At 36.9% G+C, this 21274-nt stretch overlaps 2 protein-coding genes across 10 annotated transcripts in view; one reads left to right on the forward strand and one right to left on the reverse strand.

Annotated features, from left to right (window-relative positions):
- ADCY7 (adenylate cyclase 7) overlaps nucleotides 1–4436 on the forward strand; it is a 68269-nt gene extending 63833 nt beyond the window's left edge. For 8 of the 9 annotated variants that reach the window (XM_075040198.1, XM_075040195.1, XM_075040201.1 and 5 more), the window contains 3 exons: nucleotides 535–649; nucleotides 1248–1372; nucleotides 1487–4436. In XM_075040198.1, coding sequence (XP_074896299.1) covers nucleotides 535–649; nucleotides 1248–1372; nucleotides 1487–1633 — 387 coding nt within the window. In that variant the 3' untranslated portion in view covers nucleotides 1634–4436. The remainder of the gene's footprint in view (nucleotides 1–534; nucleotides 650–1247; nucleotides 1373–1486) is intronic. The other variant, XR_012652211.1, reaches the window with a different exon arrangement.
- Nucleotides 4437–5794: 1358 nt separating this feature from the next.
- BRD7 (bromodomain containing 7) lies at nucleotides 5795–21249 on the reverse strand. The gene is made up of 17 exons (XM_075040210.1): nucleotides 21092–21249; nucleotides 20466–20674; nucleotides 19550–19679; nucleotides 19086–19143; nucleotides 17264–17408; nucleotides 15764–15874; nucleotides 15233–15417; nucleotides 14210–14333; nucleotides 13480–13555; nucleotides 12442–12549; nucleotides 11781–11913; nucleotides 10791–10902; nucleotides 9548–9604; nucleotides 8570–8681; nucleotides 8275–8418; nucleotides 7020–7163; nucleotides 5795–6053 (listed from the first exon to the last, which is right to left on the reverse strand). The coding sequence occupies exons 1-17, from the start codon at nucleotides 21138–21140 to the stop codon at nucleotides 5989–5991; spliced, it is 1962 nt and encodes a 653-aa protein (XP_074896311.1). The 5' UTR covers nucleotides 21141–21249; the 3' UTR covers nucleotides 5795–5988.
- Between the last annotated feature and the right edge of the window lie 25 nt (nucleotides 21250–21274).

Here is a 21274-nt window from a genome sequence, read left to right on the forward strand (position 1 = left end):
AATAGCTCTAATAATAGGGAAGACAAAGAATGGCTGCCAAAGAAAAGGCCATCCTGGAACTGGACAGTAAGCTTTTTGTGATATCTGAGAACTGGCACAAAAAGAGAATCCTCAAGTGCCACGTTACATCTGAATCTGAAACTGTTTGTCACCCAGAAGAATTAAAACCAATTTCTGTACTCAGGCTTACTTTCACTATAGCAGGTTCATGTATGATATTAGGATGCATGTATGTAATATATACAGAACATGAAAAATTAAATCTGGAATCCTAAAGGGCAGACATAAATTCATTAAAAAATTTAATCATATCATTCTTGTCACCTCCTAGCCATTCCAATTGAATTTAATGTGTTTTTTTAAATCCATTTGGAATGTTTGTTGAAATATGCAATTCTGCACAGCTACAAGGATGAGTGGTCTTATCCTTATAAATATACACTTTATTCACTAATAGTACTGGTTTGGAATAGTAGCCTGACACAGCCTTCTATGTTGCAATTTGATCATCAATATGTGGTGTGAATTGCATAGGATAAGGAAAGACAGCATGCTCACATTGGAATTATGGTGGAATATGGAATTGCCTTGATGAGTAAACTGGATGGCATCAACCGACATTCCTTTAACAATTTCCGCTTACGTATTGGTAAGTTCAGTTTGTGAAGAATGTGAACTCTGCAGGTCCACAAAAACTAAAAATGAGGTAGGATGAGTTAGGTAAATTGCTGAGGGCTGTATTTGGATTATTATAAAATGCTGAATAGCTGAAGGTAGTGTTGTCTAGTCTAGCTTTTTAAATATGCCAAGCTCCTTCACAGATGGGCTTTTCTAATCACTGGAGGGAGCAATACGAAGACTGCAACTGGATGAGTTTGGAGAAAATTATAGGTGTGGATGAAGAGGGAGGTACCCTGTTACTAACCCTTGGCTAAAGACAGTGTTGTCATTATACAAATGTTTATTTCTATATATTAAAAGGACAAAAGGAAGACTTTTTCTTTGGCATGAACTTTGCCTGAGCTCTTTCTTGGACTTCCCATTTTATAATGAACGAGTCACTTCACATCTCCTGAGCCTCAGTACTAATATTTATAGAACGATGGTAATACTGATTGCTAGGAACGTGTTGCAGGGTTAAGTTTTGGGTTTTTTTTCCCCTGAAGCTCATGACTTACGGCTAATAGTGAAGGTAGATATCATAACTTTCTACTTCAGTAATGACACATGCTTTTGTTTATACTAAGGGATAAATCATGGCCCTGTGATTGCTGGTGTGATTGGTGCCCGGAAACCTCAGTATGATATTTGGGGCAACACTGTTAATGTTGCTAGCCGAATGGAGAGTACGGGGGAACTTGGGAAAATCCAGGTAAACATAGCAGCCTTGGAAATTTAAGAAATTATTTCTGATTGGTTATGAAATTTAAAAAAAATGTGAATAATCAGAAGAATTAAAAGAGTTTCTAATTCTTTCCACACAAAGGTCACAGAAGAAACGAGTAAAATACTACAGGAGTTGGGATATTCATGTGAATGTAGGGGGCTCATTAATGTCAAAGGCAAGGGAGAACTGAGGACTTACTTTGTTTGCACCGAGACTGCCAAATTCCAAGGCATGGGACTGAACTGAGGCTACGATGAAGTTAATCAAAATAGACTTAGAACTGCCTCCCTTCTGTGAAGACTCAGAATTTCCCTCCTTATGTGAAGGACTTTATTCTAAAAACATATATATATACTATTCCTACTTCTTCTACATCTCAAGATAAGAGAATGATTTTTTTTTTTTTAAAGAAGTTCTGAAAAGTTCCTAGAAGACATGTAACCACCAGTCTGAAAAAGACTACATTTTCCTGAAATACTTCGAGGATTTACCTGGAATTGCCATGAAGCATTTTCAGTGAGTTCCTTTCCTTACCTGCACTGTGGGAGTCTTAACAGCTCCAGTAACAACATATGTGGATGCACTGTAGAACTCATTACCATGTTAAAACATTCCAGTGCTGCATTCTTTGACGCACATCTGCTTACTGTATTGCATTTGTCACAGACATGTGAGATGATACTCTGGGCACTGCATATCCTGCTTTTAATGCTAAACAGACTTCACAGCAGAAGATGGCTGAATAACAGAAAGAGGAACACAAGTACACTCATATATCATATGATAATTGTGCTGAGCTCGTTTGGAAACAAAGAATTAATTGCACAGTATTGGATCACTTCTTCATTATCTTTGCCTCCTCCATAGTAGTACCTTGTAGTGCACAAATGTTTTTGTGACCAACAGCTGTTCAGAAATAACTTTCACCTAGTTTGGAGTGTTTACATTATATTACATGTTCTCCTTCGTATTTCTGTGCCTCTGTATTTAGTATCTGCATGCACATTTTATACAGTCACATAAGAGAATGTCTTTAAAATTCTGGCTTTAAATTTCAAAAAATATACCTGATCTTGCAGAGCACTGTGCACCTGCAGTTTATCCTGCATGCTTGGTTAGACAGGCTTTGATAACAGCTTGTATTGCTGACACCCGGCAGGAATTCTGCACGCTGACTGCATTCTTGAGGGCACTTATGGAAGAAAAAATAATCTGGTTTGAATTGTTTGGTAACTGAAGAACAGAACTAATAAGACAGTATTAGAAATAGTAGCAGATACTATATAAACAGAACCGCGTCTGAGGTGGGTTTTGGTTTTTTTTTCCTATTCTTGTTTCTTCAATTTGACAAGCCACTGGCTGGTTTATATTCCTTTTAAAGGCAATGCAGTTTATGAAACAAATTGGTTTTTAAGGTTACAGGAGGATGTATGGAAAAACATATTCATAACAGAAATGTTTCAGCAGAGCCTCAATACTGAAATATACATAGAGCATTAGTAAGAAGGTCACAGAAATGGACTTGCTCTAAGTTCGTTTAGTTTGTAAAGTTTTTAAGCTGTTAATGGCTTTTGCTAATTTCTAAATTAGCATTTTTCTAATTATTGTAATAGTTTAATCTGTTTTCTGTTGGTGGAGATGATCGTATTTTGTAAGGCTAACATCTTGTGCCCAATTACATGTATTAACTAAGGATGGATTTTCCCCTCCCCCCAATATACCACATGTAGTCTGACTGAACAGCACAGTGATTAATGAGTTCAAAATCTGTTTTGTTAAGCCTTACTCTTCTACAAACAAAGCAGCATTTACTAATATTTCTGGGTTTAGTACTAAACCATGCTGGAAAAGTGTTTAACAAGCAGTCCTATGCATCACTGCCGCTTTCTAATTACTGTGTAATTTCTTTAGAAGATGAAGTGACTATGTTTCAAGACTGGAACAGATCTAAATATTGTCCAACTGAGGATTAAAAATTGTGCTTATAGCCTTTGTCAATTTGGTAGGCCAAACTGTGTTTGTAGTAAGTCTCCAACAGAAAATAGGACATTAGAAAACCTTAGTCTGAGGTTGTCTGGTTCACGTATGGACTCTGCCGAAGAAGGAATTTTCATACTTGGTGTCTTGTCAGTATAAGGTCAGTGTTGTAGTTGAATAAACTTTCAAACAGCTTTTGCTACTCTTGTATGTTGTATTCTTGTAGTAACAGATGCTCAGCAAGCATTTGTTTTGAGATATTTATTTATTGTTTTATACGGACCACACATGTGTCAAAGGCTCTTTTCAGCAGTCTTTGATGTCATATATTAGGTTAAGTGACTATTTGCCGTATGAATATATTTTGAAAAGTGCATTACGTCTATAGATAGAGCTGGCTCTGAAGTGTTTCTGTTCACAGCCCTAGTAGAATGTAGATGTAAGTTATCTGAGAAAGAAAATTCGCTGTCTGTAACAGCATTTTGAAATGCTTTTGTTTACATTATAGTGCCTGTCAGGCTAGTAACTTGCTTGGGCGTAACTTCAACTTAACCTCATTTACAGAAGTGGTATAAAGAGCTGTAGCTTTCAAACTGGAAGAAGTAGGTTTTTGTTGCAGTTTAAAAGGCCATTATGTGCTTACACTCTCACTCAATGTTAGTGTACTGTGCAAGGCATACTTGGAGAAGTTAGAAACCGTGTGTAATAGAAAATAGGTTGTATCTGAGGATGACTTGACTTTCTGATTTCTCATCAGAACTGGAACTGTACAATATGAGAGCTATATTCAACCACAGAAAAAATTAAACTGAAGAAGCAACTATATTTAAATAATTGTTTTCAGCAGTCCTTTTGTGAGCGAACTGTGAAATTTAAAATTGAGGAAGTAACCTTGTAAGAAAAATCCTCCTTACAGCATTATTGTTTTCTTAAACTGAAAAAATGGCACTGTATCTAATTCAAAGAGCTAATAACATCTTGAATTAGCAATCTATTTTAAAGAACAAACTTTTGTTTTTACCATTAAATAAAAAACTTCCTGAAACTTATTTGGTTTTGCAATTATTTTGATGAAGATTCCTATAAAAAGGAGATATATTTCTTATACCCTGTAGAGTTAATGAGATTGTGTTTACTCATAAACTCGGTATTTATATTTTTTAAAAAATTTGTGCTAAGCGGAAAGCATGTAGAGTGACATACTTGTGTTCAACAGCTAAGGAATAATTTCAATACTCAGTTTCCTGTCATCTGCAGCCTCCTACTGCACTATATGAAAGGTAAGTGATGGGAAATGAGATGCTATAGAGTCAATAATAATTTGGCTGGTATGGTTGTTGTGCATCTTGTCTTCTCTTATAGCATGAAAATTACTTAAATATTACTAGAAAATTTCATTCCCTGGAGTGGTATTATTTCAGCTGCTATTACCTAGAACTGTGAAAAAAGCTCTAGTGGTGACTTTATTAAGAACTACTCTGGGACAATGGAAACTCCTGGAGAAAAATTCAGGTTAACAGTTCACCCTTTTTGGAATGAAATTTAAGAATCATGAAAGTTTAAAAACAATTAAACAAACACTTCTGCAGGTGTTTTTGGAGAGGAGGAAGGAAGGAGTGTAAGGATGATGAGGACCCTAAGACTGGGGGTAGAGGGTGGAATTCACCATCATGCTTTGCCTGTAAATTACTTCTGTTTCAATTCCATGCCCCTGGGCATGTGAGCAATTGCTCATCAGATGGAGCTGAAACACTGCATGTCATTCCTGAGAGTGCAAGGTTATACTGAAACCATGGGGTAAAAAGAAGTGACATTTAAAAATCCTTAAGGATGCCTGTGGTAGAACCTATGTATAGCACTGCATGACTGCACAGAAGTAACTGACGAACATAGGGAAAAGCTGACTTGTACAAAAGTCCCTGGGTCCATATATAATCCTGCAAAAGTGGTTGAATTCTCCTCTGTGCCTGAAAGCTGGTGTTTTTACCTACTGGCAGCAAGTGGGTTTGTTAGTCTCACCTGATCATCATGGTATGTTTCTAAGCTGGCCCTCAAGTTTCAGAATACTATGAGCAGATGGCGGTGTTTCTCAAAGAGGAGATTCATCCACAGTCAAAGTCTCACAAAGCTGATCTTTTGTTAATTCATCAGGCTACATCAGTTTTATTTAAAAAGTTTATTTCTATTCCTCATGATCATAAGAGTTGCACAGTAGTTTTAAAAAGGGAAACTTGCATGTTCAGACACTAATGATTTTTGCCCCAACCAGATTCAGATACAGAGTCCATACATTGCTTTTAGAAACTTTTGGTTGAGTCCCTGCACCATACATAGGCACATTTTCACTTATGCTTTGACTTTTCCAGACACTTAATCTAGGAAAACTTAAATGCCGCAGAGTTGCTTTAAAATAATAAGGAATGCAAAAAGAATACTTTAGTGCATTTATGTAGCAGAAGTAACTCCAATACAAACCATTCAATTTCAAATGTCATCAGTTCCAAAATTTAATAAACAAAAGTAGTTTAACACACAATATACAAGTGCTCAGTGAATGCACCTGAAGGAAGTTTATCTGGTTCTTAAATAGAATCAAACAAACAGCTGTAAACTTAACTGGAGCTTCAGACTGTAACTGGACCACAGTCATTTTCAGGGATGGTGACAGTCTTTCTAGGTTCTTGAAAGTCTGAAAGTTTACAACGGATACCAGATCAATTAGCATATAGAACTTTTAAATGAAAGAAATGCATATATAATAGAATACTCCTAAAGTAATTTGCTATTTGTGGAGATAGTCCTGAGTTAGCTGTACGTTCTATAACAGTACAAGAAAAGATTGCTTCAGTTGGTTCTGTTACACAGCCTCTCTTGTACAGTGCTATGAAAAAGAAATTGCTCAATAATTTTGAAATTTTCTTGAGCAGTTTCCTTGAAAAGATAAGTTCCTGAAGTAATCCCACTCTTCTCATAAATAACATCTTAACTGTAACTTTTTATAAACCACAGATTGAGTAAAGTTGTTGTGCGAATTATGTTTCTTGAAAGGAAATTCTTACCTGCCTTAAAAATTGGGGATGAACACAAACCCTGGGTATGCTTTTACAGTTTATGTGCCACAAGGGGGAGATGTGGTTCTGGCACTTAAGATTTTCCACTGACCTGACTCCTTAATCCAGCAAAAACAGTAGTTCCTTTTGGCTGGATGAGTTGAGTTGAACTGATGCTGCCAACTTACAAAGCACTACAGCTGGCCAAATTAAGCAAAAGGTGTGCACAGCCAAAAGCTTGGAGCAGAAGGAAGCATGATGTCCTTGTTTTAGCAAGTAAGGAATTTTAACTCTTGTAACTTTACACTACATGGAAAAACTAAAATTGAATGGATTGCCAAGATTTAAAATTTGGCAACGCTGTAAGATGAATGGTAAAATAACTACTTTATGTAGTTGAACCAAAGTTCCATAGATCCAAATGATTAATTTTGGACCGAGACCAAACACAGCAACTTTTCATTAGAACCAGAATTTTAAAAAGGGGGAGGAACTGAAAGTTGGAACTAAGTTACTGCAAGTTCTACCACAAGTCAGTTTAATGATTTGCAGATGTGGTTTTGCTGTAGTTGAACAGATGCTACACTACATTTTTGTATACTCACCCTCTGTCAAATCTACCCAGCTCTCTTCTGTATCAGGTAAAGGAACTGAAATTCCCATTGCTTTCCGGATTCCATATGTACTAACAATATCCCCTGGAGTCACTTGTTGTGCGAGTTCTTTCAGGTTATTGGTTACTCTCTCAGCTAGAAAAGATAGGTGGATATATTTATATGCTGTATATAGACATGAAATCACCGAATTGAGCCCTTCACCCTGTACACTTTGGCGATTTAAGTACAAATGGAACTGCATTAAATAATGTTTCTGCAACAGAAGAGTTTTGTTGTACTGTGTGCAATCATGCAAGATATACGGGGAACCATAAAAGAGATGGTTAAGAAGAACAGGAGGAATGAAACAGCTGCTGACCAAGGCTTGCTGCCATGAAGAAACACAGCAAATTAAAGAGTATGCTAATGATGCTTGGGTCACACTAATACAGCAGCTGGGAGAGATCTGCTGGCACCCACATAGCAGCTGTGTTAGTAATGCCTGGCTTTCAGGATTCAGCATTTAGTTTTTCATATAAACTATAGAGACTGTTCTTGTTGTTACAAATGCGGTTCTCCCTCCAGAAGGAAGCTGTAAGTACTTAAACTTTTTAAGAAAGGTAATATTTGATCTGGTTGAGACTCGGTGTAATACCAACTTGGTAATATTTCTCCAATAATGGGGAATTTTCACACTGAGGTGGTTATTTTAGACCACATATGCTGTAGTTGATATTGCATAAATTAGTTTTACTTGCAAAACAGATACCCTCTGCACACAGTCTATCTTAGAAGTCTGCTATTAACACGGGCTGTGTAACTGACCTGTGAGAAAAGAAGCTTTGCTCCAATAATTAAAGAATGTATGACTGGTATTAATTGGTATAATACAATAGACTGATAACTAGATCAAACGTGGAATAAAGCCAGCCTTACAATAAGAACTTGGTAATACTTAAGCAACCTCTGTTCAAAGACACTGTAAGAATCACGGAGTTAGAGGCGTTTGGCTGTCATCTGCCCCATGGCATAGAGAAAGCTCCCAGTCAGTTCTAGGGAAATTTATTAATAAAGACAAAATACTTGTAATTACTGTTCAAAACTTTCATCTGGCTTTACATTAAAAAAAAAAAGTAAATAAATCTTCTAGGCCTAACAGGGCATGTCTTGTGCACTATAACTGTTAAACTTTTGTTTTTCATGGAGTTGATACAAGTTGGGACTTGATCAATCCTGCAAGAGTGATCAGAAAGAGTGTATTTACCCAAGTGCATCTCTCTGTAAGATGGACCCAGAAGACAAATCATATTAGGGGGTGGTTTTGTACTTAGTCGTTCGTTCTGAGCATCCTGGAGTTCTCTCAGAAGCTTTGTTGTTTCATCAAGTTTCCTCTGGAAGATTTCAGCCTCTGTTTAATGAAGAACAAAAAGTCCTAACTAGTAAGAGAGTATATTTACTTATATTACGATATAAAATATGGTACTGCTGACTATGCAAAAGGATTGAGAAATTGAAACAGGTACAGACATACCAGAAGTGCAATTACCAAGAAAACTCACCCTCAGACTCAAACTCTTCTATAGGCATGCCAAAGTTTGTAACTGCTTTTAGTGCTGTAAGTCTGTCATTACTAGTAGAGTCCAGCCTGGCACCAATATCAATTTCCATAATCTAAAAAAAATAAAATAAAGCAGCAACTAATAATTTAGATAATATTTACACCAGCCTTGAAGCAATAAAATTGTCTGGGGAAAATCAGAACACAAAGTTAGTTAAAATTAGTCTGCTCCACAAAAATGTGAACGTATAGAGGGAAAGGTGAAAAGACACCCTGTGAAACTTTCTACAGTTACTCAGTTTACTATTCCATTTCATACTCACACAGAAAATGGCATCTGCCAAAAACACTGGGGGCATGCACAAATGATACAGTAACTTAAGACCAGCATCCCAGTAAAAAAAATAATTCCCTGAGCTCACCTAAAAGAGAATTTATTTAAGATCTGAGGCCAAAATTCAAAACCAACCTGGGAACTGGGTGCAGATGAAGGCTTCAGGAGGGTAGTCCTTTCCCTAGAACTAGTGCTATGCTTTTTCTAACTGAATAAAGTTCGTGTGGAACGATTTGAGAAATATATTGTATACCTATAGGGGCACAAGGTATTTCAGAAACTTCTCAAAAATAGCTATGTATCGTGTGATATTTAATGCTTATATTACAAGTTCCTGTTAAACCAAACCAGATTAACATAGGAATAAAACAACTGTAGCTGCCAACCTAACACATAGTTAAACAATAGCAAACAAAAATATATAAGCATTTTCTTCCAGTTCTCTTGACATACAGTCTCATTTAAGACTTAACTTTTTGGAGATTCTTACTCTCCAAATGCCTACAAAAGAGCATGCCGCTGTCACGAGTCACATAGTGTGTATTTACAGCTTGTCAAAGTCTCAGTGTAGCTGCATAGGCCTTACAGTTGTAGGCAGTTTTATAACTGTGGTTAGAGTAGTTAGTTGATACAGAAAAATTTTACCTTTATGTCTTTTATTGCATTGCTTCTTTCATGTGGGCCTTCAGCTTCCTCCAATGGCTGAATAGAGAAAGGATTTTTAAAGAATACATTAAAATTAATCTTTTCTTTAAGGTTAAAGTAAAACCTTACAAAATGCAGTATTTTTAAAGTGAGGTAAATATACAATGTCATAATGAGCTTTCTCTGTAAAGCAAGTTACAAAGTAGCTATTTTTTAGAGGGCTTTCTTCAGATATTAACATTTGCTAAAATACACTTTTACAGCACACATTTTATTGCTTTTTGCAAAGTCCACATGCTTTTCCCCAGTGATGTCACATCAGAGGTTATTTACTGGGGGGCAGAAAGAAAAAGGAGGATGATTATTAGAGGCCGAAATGTATTCTGTTTCTATACATAACATATTTCTCTCAATACTTGCAACAGTAGTGGTTGAACCCTGCAAGTCAGTGTCATTATTGAGTACTAGAAAAGAGCTAAACTAGTAATGCTAAGCAAAGGTCTGAACTGGGGCTAAAGGTTGATCTTTGATCCATGAACTATTTCTACTATTAATTTAGCTAATATTTGACCCATTAGTAAAAGGCTATGATCTGTTTATTGCAACACTGATGTGAAACTCAGATCGACTTTTAGTTAACAGGAACTGTCTTGTGGAGATTCTCAACTAATTATTGGATTGTCAATTAAGATTGTCAAATCAGCCCCTTTAATTTCAGTCATGTTTGGCATGTACAGGTACTGAAATCTCCTATGAATTTGACGGGTAGCTCTTTAGTATTTTTACATAGCATATATTTGAGTTTAAAAGCACTGCACCAAGTAAAGGGAAAAAGTAGTTACTGATTCTCCTGAACTAAACAGCAGCTGCTAGGAACGTGATAAACTTCCCACGGCAACAAGAAAACCCGTCCATGATCACCTCATTTCTAAACAACTGTTTATTGATATTTTCTTACTTAAATGGAACAGGAGCTAGTGCTAATGGGAGTGGGAGAGCAGACAGAGAAAGAACGTGTGACTCTGTCTCTATCTACAATACTTTGTTAATTTTCACGTTTCACTACTCACATCAGAATAATCCCTTTCCAGAAAATCCATCCACTGGAGACAAAGATCAGTGTTCACTTTCAAATTTTACCAATTAAAAGGGTGCCTATCAATAGGAGCAGCAGCATCTTTCTCTAGCTTTATAGCTGGTGTGCTAAAACCAAAGACCAGACAGTACACAAATCCACTCTTACCATTTCTAGTTCTCTGAGAGCTCTAGAATGTCCTCCTTTAGTTAGAACATCAAGCAAACTATCAGCCATTAAGAAAGGATAATCTTGCGATTTCATCAAAAAGTCATGAATACTAAAAGATCAAAAGATAGTTAAGGTAACTACTTCCAAACCAGACATTCAATGGAAAAAAGTAAAGTCAAACTAATATGTACAGCATAGAAAACACAAAAAGTAGCACAGAATTTGATCTAAATGGCTTGCTTTAGTTTAATCATCCATGCCTTTTGTAGCCGAGGAACCCAGATTCCTAACAAAAACTGAAAAACTAGGAAAAGTATATTGCCTCAGGCAGCTGCATCGAACTGAAAGCAAACTTGCACAGTCCCTGAGCATTTGCACTTTACTTAAGTATTCCCACATTTCATATGAATTTATACCACTGCGTGTTCTATTTTTGAGATTCTCATAAAACAAAAGGACTTTAACTCTGAAGTTTCTATAAACAAGAATAATAAAACCAATGAGAATTAATTATTTTTACTGTAGTAAATAATAAAAAAATCAAGCAGTGTACACACTATTTAAGAATTAAATTGGGAATCGCTACCTCTGGACTCAGCTCTCCCACTATGACTACAGTAGTTTGCTCAGTATTTGACATTAACAAAGATGTGTCTCACTCAATGCAGTAATTAAGTTCATTAATGTTAAAAAAATCCAGTCTGTATAATCATTTGTACCACTCAACATTTTTCTGGCTTTGAATGCAAGTCTTGCAGAGTTAGTCATAAATATACTTAAATTTTAGACTGTGTTCCTATGCATCAGTAACATCAAAATCCTTCAATCTTGGCTAATTTCACTTTACAGGCAAATCCTCTTATAAAACAAATAAATGAAACCCAGTAGGCTACAAAGAAAGTAGTGACATCATTCAACAGTAAAGACATAGCCCATAACTGCTCCTCTACATGAAAGCTGTAATATGCATCCTACTTGTTTGATTACCTGAAAGATCCTTGATTAGAGTCTTCCCCATATGTTGAATAGATTAAGTCAGAATCTTCTTTGCTTATGTTGGCAAATGTAGAATCATATGTTGGAGCATAGGAACTATAGGGTCCGTAATTCAAGTATGTCACTAATGAGTAATGACAGTACTAATTATTACCTCTGATATGCATGTATCAGATAAAAATGAGAAGGGTTTATAAAACAGTCCCCCAAAAGAAACTTTTAGGAACATATTTCTTATGGCAAAAACAAACTTTCACAGAATACCACCTGTTCACGCTGTTACATCTTTTAGTAACATCTATATCATGCATTTTTATTTACAAATGTTTTATTAACAATACTGTGTGCCTTAATGCAACATGAAAATTCAGTCTGGCACCAGTAACAGGTTCCCAGGCTCCCCACTATGCTGTTTCAATAGTTCATCTTCTCAATACAGATGAACATTTATTAAATGTGCCTCCCCTTCTGTATGTGTAAATTAAGCTAGACTTTGTGATGTGTTGTTTAGTTGTGTGATAGATACGTGCAATAATGTGCTTTATCATTAAAAAAACCAGTTCCAAACTATTTGTGTGCTAGTAATGAGATCAACATATTTTGTTTATATAAGGAGGAGGATTTATATTTTTTAAAAAAAATCAGCACTTACCTGGAGTAACCTTGTTTCTTTTATCTTCTTTGAACCCTTGTAAAGTATTAACCCCCGACTGAAGTCTTCCTGCTGTCATACCCAGCTTTACAGGGCAGTAACCTGGTTCTACAATGGGATATATCAAAATACAGAAATAATGAAGGCGTAGTTAAGTGACATAGGAAGATGTCCAAACTCATTTAATAATACTCGTAGCCAGAAACTTCAGAATAAACGGGGTACGACTCTCAAAGTGTGTTTTCCTCTCCAAATGCTTCACACTAATGACCGTGTGTAGTCTTAAACATGAATCTGGACCAAGTAAGTGGTAATACTAATTAAGTATAGAAGATTCAACCTAAATGTTATGTTTTCACTATCAGTCCTCCTCCTTCCTGTCCTCCCCTAACAGAGGCTGCATCATTAAAGAGGATCTGATTCTTAATGTGAAAGACCACAATTTATTTATTCTTTCTGATGTTTCCTACTGCACAAATAGGGGAAGGGGGAATTCAAGTTTTCAGCCTGGTTTCTGTCTCTTCCAGACCTAGTTAGTTCGGCTCTGTAATGAGCTGGCAGTTAGTTAGTCAAGCACCTGCATTCTTTTAGCTAGTGGCACTACACAGATGGCACTGACATTCCAAAATGATCTGGGACTCAGTTCTCAGTGGCCAATTCTGGAACATCTGTGACCTTCTGGGTCAGCAGACACTGCACTCTGTACGTGGACCAGACTTAAAAGGAGTCCAAGAATTAAACGTGCCCAAGCATAGGGCAGGTAGTCTCTTCTCCAATGGCAATCTTGCAGCTCCCACAAACAGCTGACATAAAAAAGGAGAAGCAACAGCTACTGCAGGCTCCTTCCAGCTGCTCCTAACAGCCACAACTGGTCCCCATCTATGTGCTCCCTCAGCTGCAGCTTTTTAAATTCAGATCTTTATCAGACTGTAAAGAAGCATTCAGTTCTTGGCCAGCATATTTGCTGCTCTGCCCCAGCAAATAAGCAGCAGACCAGGTAGGTGGAAGTGGGTTATTACCTGAACCATGCCAACTTACCTCCCGCAGTAAGGTCAACCGGATTAAGAAGGCCCAGAGTTGTTGTACCATCTGGTTTTCTTCTTTCAAATTCACACTGAAATAAGATCAGACTATTTTAATTTACCTATTAGTTGAAATTCATGGTCCTTAAACTAATAAAAACAACAAGTGAAACTGTCTTTTCCATAGGAATTGGAAAGGGATTTGGAAAGATCTGTCACAAGTGAGTGCTGCTCTAACTTATTTATTTTCACTAGGTAACTTTATTATGGTATAGGCACAAGGAATTAAGAAATTATATAAATATTAATGTTTCTGCAGAGGCTAAGAGATAAAATATGTAATTCATACAGAAAATTAAATGGACCCAGTATTACCAAACTGGGTTCCTTCTCCAGTGACATTAATAACCTTTGATCAGATGTGTGGCTGTTTCAGAACTATGGGTTTTTTTTGCAGGTCAGAGTTGGTGTATTTTCTTGAGGTTCCTGATATTCATCCTTTTCTACTACTTTATCTAAAATTCCTGAAAATTTAAGCTGAACTTGCTCTGCTGATGAAATTCAGCATGCATTCAACAGATACACCTTTTTTATTTTAACCGTATGATGTTACACAGATGATCAGTCATGTGTAAAATTATATAAACTGTAGTAAAAGCATACCTTTAGTTTCAAGGGACTTAAGATGCTAAGTAAGCCTGGTTTATGAAAAAGTGAAAGGAGTTACCAAATCCACAAGGATTTACCTGGCTGTTTGCAAGTCGTCTTGTTAACTTTCCACCAGATTCTCTAACAATACGATCAATCTGCTCTTGTTCCCTTTCCAAGCTATTGTTTCGTAATTTGTCTTCAAGTAGATCTTTGTCCTTCCTGTGAATAAAACCCACGCAACTTAGTTACTAGCTTTAACAGACACCAATTGGCTAAACATCACAAAAGGATACAGTGATGAAACTGTTTTTGCCAACTATGCAAACTGTTTTAGTAGACAAAACAACTAACACAAAAGCGCCATTTAATATGACTGTATTTAATATAGCTGGTGAAAATAGGTGACAAAGATTTGTATCAGCAAATACTTTTTTATGTTAGTAACTGTAAAGGTCTCTGTGTTTAGCTTACTTCAGCCATACTAATGTCCTACTTTAGCATTTTGCCACATTTTACGTCATCACTTCGACAAAACTAACAAAGGTATTTTTGGTAAAATAAAATATTAGATACTCTGAATTTTACTATCTGTATTTTCAAATCTGTGAAAATAAAGTCACCAGTATTTCAGAACATTGAAAGGGGTATTTCTAGATATTAAAAGATATTTCAGGAAGCATACATTCTGTAGCTATGCATTTACATGTTTCAAATACAACTACTATGCGAAAAAAAAAAAAAAAAAAAAGTACTTGACATAGGCTATATAGTTATTTGTACCAAAATGTTTAAAAGATCGCATCTGCAAGCTTTCTCCAAAGCAATACTACTTATGTGAAATAGACACTAAAATAGAAAATAATTGAAGGAATGGAGTTGATGAGCAGCACAGGGTTACCTACATAAAAAAATGGTGGTATCATAAAATATTCTAAACTTAGTTATTTCTGGTACATGAGGACTCTTTATATAAATGTTGCTCCCTTGAGATGAAGTCTTAGTCTATATGCAGTACCAGAAGGAGAAACCCACAACCACTCTTTGGTCCCTAAAAATCATCCTGTTTCAGTTGCATTTAAAGGGTGTACCCTATAATTCTTATTGGAACAATACTTCACTTTTTGTGTTCTTTGCTAGGTGTTTTGAATGCTTTGGTGTCACCATCCACAGGTTCTCCTTTGTCTTTGCCAGGACCATTTTCATCTTCCACAGTTTGCTGCAGTTCCACCTTGTCCTTCTGCTTCCTTGTCTTCTGCAGGTCAGCCATGAATTCTATACTTTGTTTCAGGCTCTGAATTCTCTCCTAAAAAACACCAGAATCCTTTTATTTGCTAACTGAATTATTCTTTTTGTAACCTACCCACAGAGAATGATTTCATTTCAGTTCTTTCATAAACTAGCAAGTAGAATGGCAGCTTAGAAAATTAAATATTAAATGCAAATACCTCTTCAATAACTGATCTGGTAGCAGTACTAAAGCATAAGCCTTAAAACAATGTACTACTTAAATTGCAATATGCAACCATTTGACAAACGTTAAGCAAGTTTTTATTAATTTTCATGAGACTCCTGTAAGAAAAGTGGAATGAAAGAAGGATCAAAAAGGAAGAAGCATATTTTTTAGTATTTTGGTTTGTATTTTCTATTACCTGGCTAAGTATCTTCATCCCTGAGTGCAGCAGTTTTTTTGCAGCTTTGTAGTAAATGGTGTCTGGTTTGTTGTAAATCATTGCGTTAGTACACATCAGTTTGAAGTTGTCCTGTACAGACATTAATAATTTTGGAATGAAAGAATTTTATAGTATACTTTATTAAAATCCTTGTTGCAAATGCAGTGTCTTGAGCTTTAGGGAAAAAAAAACTTCAAAGAACATTTTTAATTATTAAAGAAATCTATTTAATTAAAAATTTAAACAGAAGTATGTAAATTAGGTTCAAGTCTCAAAACTAGCACCCCAATAAACTTCCTGAAAGTATTCTTAAGTGTTCAGTATTTTTAGTAGTTTTTAAAGTTTTAATGGAAGCCCTCTTAGCTAAAATTACCACTTCCCTGACCAATCAGTAGTCATTAAAACAAAGGGAAGCAACTTAAAAAAGACAATAAAGCTAACTTTAAAAACAGAAAAGCTGCTATTCAAAGTCAAATCATTATAAGGAATATACCAAAGTTTCCGTTACAATGAAGAAAAGAAATGTATGCTTATTTGAAGTTCATTTCTTGAATGACTGAGCTAGAAACTTCACTTCTATACTCACTGCAGAGCTTCTACAGGTAGATAAGTTTTATCACATTTTCAGCTATTTACAAAGACAAAAAAGTTAAAATTAAAAACTAACCAGAAACAGCTGAAACAACAGGGAATATTCTTCTTAAGTTTTGGAGCTCTAAAGAATGTGCACAAAAATACAAGCAACACTATTTACTAACATCTGCCTAAGTTCAACTGTTAATTACACACAAATTACACTTGTCACGTCCTCATCTAGCCCGGTAAAGAACTAGAGAATATTTCTGCTGAAGAAAACAAGACAAAACAAGCCCCCGCATCTTTTGAAAGCTTTAGGGGCCTTCAAAACAGGCCCTCAAATCCACTAGACACACTACAGCACAGGGTTAAGCAGTTGCTGCCAACATGACTGAGCTCATCTTGCCTTCACTAGTTGTGGATCTACATGACTAGATAAGTCTGGCTAGCACAAAGGTGACAGGAGGCAAGTGACGAAGTAGTAACAGACAGGCAAAGCCAATAAATTCACCAGACTCCTTGAGAGGCAACACCTTAAAAAAAAACAAACAAAAAAAACCAGAAAAAAAAGAAACAAAAAAAGAGAGCAGTCTGACAGAAATGCTAACATTTTTATTCTTCAGTAAAGATCTAAAATGACATGCTAAAGGACAAACTGACAGGTTCTGTTTAATCCTGCATAAAACCTGAAACCATCCACATCTTTGAGATGCATTATTTACAAACCAGAAGTGTTTTTTCTTTCACTTCCAGAACTTACTCGCTCGCAAAATTCAACATGAAGCATTTCTTCAGGCAGAAGTCGTGGTTCTTTTGGCATCTTCATATTCTCATAAAATACTAGAGTTCAAGTCAATTGAGCATAATACATCGCTGTAGTCAAAATTAAATTTACAGAATTACCTTTAATTCTTCTATGGACTGGTACCCATTGTTCTTGATCTTCTCTTTCATGGTACTAAAATCCATTGGGTTTTTAATGATCATGGAATAGCCAGGGGCAATAAAGTCAGTCACAGGAAATGAAAAGAAAGAACTTGGATCCTTTCTGTTAAGAAACGAAAAGACAGTTTTTTATGTTTTGACTTATAACAAAGAACATATTGAGCTTGGAATTAAATAGAAAGGAAAGGACTAAGCTGAAAAGGAATCAAAAACATAAAGCTGGAAATGGCGTGTGTCAGCATAATCTTCCACTTTTGATGGTTGAAAAGATCCCCTATGCAAACCCACATACCAAAAAAGTGCTACAAACATATTTTAGAAGTTAATTCTACATTTTGATAACTACCTATATTCCCAAGAAGATTAATAAAAAAATAAAAAAGCTGGGGTTTTTTTGTTGTTTTTTTTTTTTTTGTTTTTTTTTTTAGGTTTTGGCTTTTCGAAAAGTGGTTTTATATTAGTCATTGAAAAATAAAGGGAACAAATGTCATAAGAATGTATACTTGTCATTCATTGCTTACTCTGAAATTAACAGAAGGGAAACCTTGCTGCTAAAACTTGTGATAGAATGTGTATATGTATGATTATGTTAATTTTCAGATTATATAATCTTAATTATTTTTTTTTATGTTAAAATTTCCTAAGACTTTCAGTGATCTCTGACATACACTGATGTTCCTGGGTGCTTCTAATAGCATTAAAATCAAATACAGTTGGTTGGTATCTTCTCCTTAGGATCAGTCTTACTTGATAAGCTGGCAAGCATCTCTCCTCTAGAACCATTGTTTTTTTGCTTTTCACTAAACTGTGTAGCAAGTGACTGGCCTCCTACACCAGTGCTGATACTACGCACACTGGTGAAACCCTTGGTATTTCAGGCCTTTTTCCTGAGGCTTACTGATGACTTAAGGATTTCTGCTCCCAGTTGCCAGGTTACCAGAGAACAGTGAAAAGCATTTTGCTACACATACTGCAGAAGCACAGAGTGCGGATATTCTGCAAAACCCGTGAACGCTTGCACAATAGCTTCCAACTGAAACAGGATTCAAATCCAAAAGCGGCTGCTGCTTTCTGTGTGCATGGAAAGGCAGCCAAAACAAACACACACACTTTTTGATAGTTGACTGTTACATTTCTTGAAACTGACACCAAGGTCTTGAAAATTTAAGGTTAAGAGAGAACTTGCAAACAAAGTTTCAAGCTTAATCTGGTGAGGCAGGTAAAGGAAAAGATCTTTCAACCACTCTTGTACAAGACAAAGATATTCTTAAGGTCAAGAAAGAGTATCTTAAACCACAGACTACTTGAAAGAACTGCAAATTCTGCAAATCTGATTGTTATCATCAAAAGATAAAAAATTTGGTTAATAAGACCATAAGAGAACATGGTTTAAGTTTTCAGCTGCATACCTCCTTTTTATAGTAAATAATGCTAAAAATAAGAGAACTCAAGCTAAAAGAAGTTCTGGCAAGTTCATTCCAAACTCTTGTGCCTCTCTGAAAAAAGGTTCTTATAAAGAAAGCATCACACTATTGGAAAATTGTCCTGTTTTTGAAAGTTTTTTAAAAGTACTTTAAATTTGAAACTGGAGGTGTTTACAGGAAGCCTAAGCTGAGAAGTTATAAGTATGCATTCTTAAACTAGTACTTAAATTCCTAAACCAGTCCTGTTAGCAATATATTTAGCAATAATATTTTCCCTCAGCTTTTTATACACCTCTTCCCTTAATGTATGTTATTTTTATTTCATAACTCCGAAAGCCTGTAGCACAGACATTTACCTCTGCAGCTGTCTCATGAGTTGATTCAGAGCTTCCTGAAGTGGTGTCTGCTCCACCTCTAGACCAAAAAGAAGCAGGGGGAGAGAAAGGGTGTGAGACAGAACCGTCTGCAAGAGGTACTAAACTTCCAAGATATTAGAAACCAACTAAACAAAAGTGATGCAACTTGAAAATTCATCATAAATGAAAAGAATACAGTGGCAAAACCCACAACACATATAAGGGATCTACTTTTCTCATTGGCCTTACTTGACATTCTGCTCACTCTGACATAGGTACTAGACACCACTCTGCAAAAGAAGTATACAGTACATAATTTCAAATTTTTATATGAGATAGGGGAAAATCGTTGAGATGGAAAAAAATGTCAAGTCACTTGCTATAGAAACAAAGAACAATAAAATGTGAGTCAATTAAAGAAAAAACTGCTATTAGCAAAAGAAATTTCTTTTTTTCCCACCTACCTTCCTGTTTTGATAAAGTACTTGTCAATGGTTTCTCTGGTGGCAATTCCAATCTGAGAGGGGTCTGACATTTCATTTCCTGTTCTCCATCACTATCTGCGTGGTCTCGATCTCGTTTCTTTTTATCCTCCTAGAAAGAGAAAGATTGTTACAGAAACTTAGAGAACCTGCAAAACCAGCATTATTACTGTACATAATGCTCTCCGGATTTTTCAAAACCATCTCATACAGTTTAAAAAAAAAAAAGAAATTGTTTGTAAGTCTTTTAAAACCTTGTATTCTTTGTGTACTGTCTCCATCTGCTGGACAATAAAGTAATTCAGCTATACAATGCAATGTATCACAGAACTATTTTTTTAAAAAATGTGACAGACAGCCACTTATAGCATGATAGGAATGACTCCACACTATTTTCTGCACAGAGCATTGTCTCCAGCAAAGCCCCTAAGATGATTTTTGAAGGTTTTGGAAAAACTAATAAGAAATAGGAAATTTAAAATTAGAGGTACCCATAATGCTTCAAATAAATGTGTTACAATTACTTACCATGTTAAGAACCCTGAGAGGGAAATACTTTTTTTTCCCCTTTTTAATTAAGAACTTGTAAAGTCTTCATTCTGTTTTACATAGACGGATTCATTTAGAGACAGAATTCCTCCCCCCCTTTAAATTTTCTGTGCTCTTATACTCGCCAATATTTTTTGAAAGATGAGAAATTTCAGACGACTTCGCTCACCTTTTTCTAATAAAAGTACCTGCAGAAAAGGAATCGGCGAAACTAATATACTGAGTTTGAATGTATTCCAGTTTAAGGATACAAGTTACAGTCACACCTGCCCATCTTTTGACGTGAACATTAGAGAAAGTGGAAGCACTTTTTTTTTTTTTCCTTAAGTGCACTAGCATGAATACATACCTTAACTTTTCTCTTTCTTTTCTCCTTTTCTTCTCCAGGAACTTGTTTTTCCCCTTTCTTTCTCTTTTTCCTCTTCCTATCCTTGTGTTTTTCATGCTCAGATTTGTCTTCGTACAGGCTGGAATCGAGCCCTGCATTTCCCGTGGAGAGTTCAGCAACTTCGCTTCCTCCAACTTTCAGCACCAGCTTCAGCGGCTTTTCTACGTACTCTTAAAAGAGCAGAGAAGCAAGCCGCGTGAGCACCGCAGAAAACAAGCTCTCATACTCGCCCCGAGCAACGCCGCAGCAACTCTCCGCCGCTCCGGCCTCCTTCCGAAGGCTCCGGCTGAGCCAGATCTCCCCTCCTGCCCGGACCCGGCCACTGCCGCTGCTTCTGCTTCTCCCCCCGCGCCGGCAGCGGAGCGGCCGGGCCGGGTCGAGCCCCAGCCTCCCCGCTCCGGCCCTCTGGCGGCACGAAGGCCGCTCTCCCCGCCCCCCTTCCCCACACGCCCTCAGCTTCACCCGCAAGTTTTCAAACCGCCCCGGAGGGTGGGCCCGGCCGGGCCGCGGCGGGGCGGGCGGCAGCGAGGGCCGAGAGCCCGAGCCCGAGTCCGCTTTGCGGCCTTCCTGCCCACCCGCCCACCCACCCTCGTAGGGGTGCTTGTCCGACTTGTGCTTCTTGTGCTTCTTCCCCATGGCGGCGGCGGCGGCCCGCCCGGGTAGGCCGCGCTGTTGTCGCGGAGACCAGCCCCGCCGACGAGCGGCGCCGCGCGCACCCGGGAGGAGGGGGAGGGCGGGCGCGGCCGCGCGGCGCCCCCTGGCGGGCCGGA

This window comes from Buteo buteo, chromosome 11 (assembly GCF_964188355.1).
Source record: "Buteo buteo chromosome 11, bButBut1.hap1.1, whole genome shotgun sequence".
NCBI lineage: Eukaryota > Metazoa > Chordata > Aves > Accipitriformes > Accipitridae > Buteo > Buteo buteo.

Bases quoted from the DNA above. Each gene is read 5' to 3' on its own strand.
- BRD7 (XM_075040210.1), bottom strand. From the start codon at position 21,140: ATGGGGAAGAAGCACAAGAAGCACAAGTCGGACAAGCACCCCTACGAG. The intron at 19,680-20,465 runs GTATGTATTCAT...TTCTCTTTCTAG, and splicing joins AAAGAAAGAGAAAAGTTAAG to GAGGATAAAAAGAAACGAGA. The intron at 12,550-13,479 runs GTAAGTTGGCAT...ATCCCATTGTAG, and splicing joins GGTTGACCTTACTGCGGGAG to AACCAGGTTACTGCCCTGTA.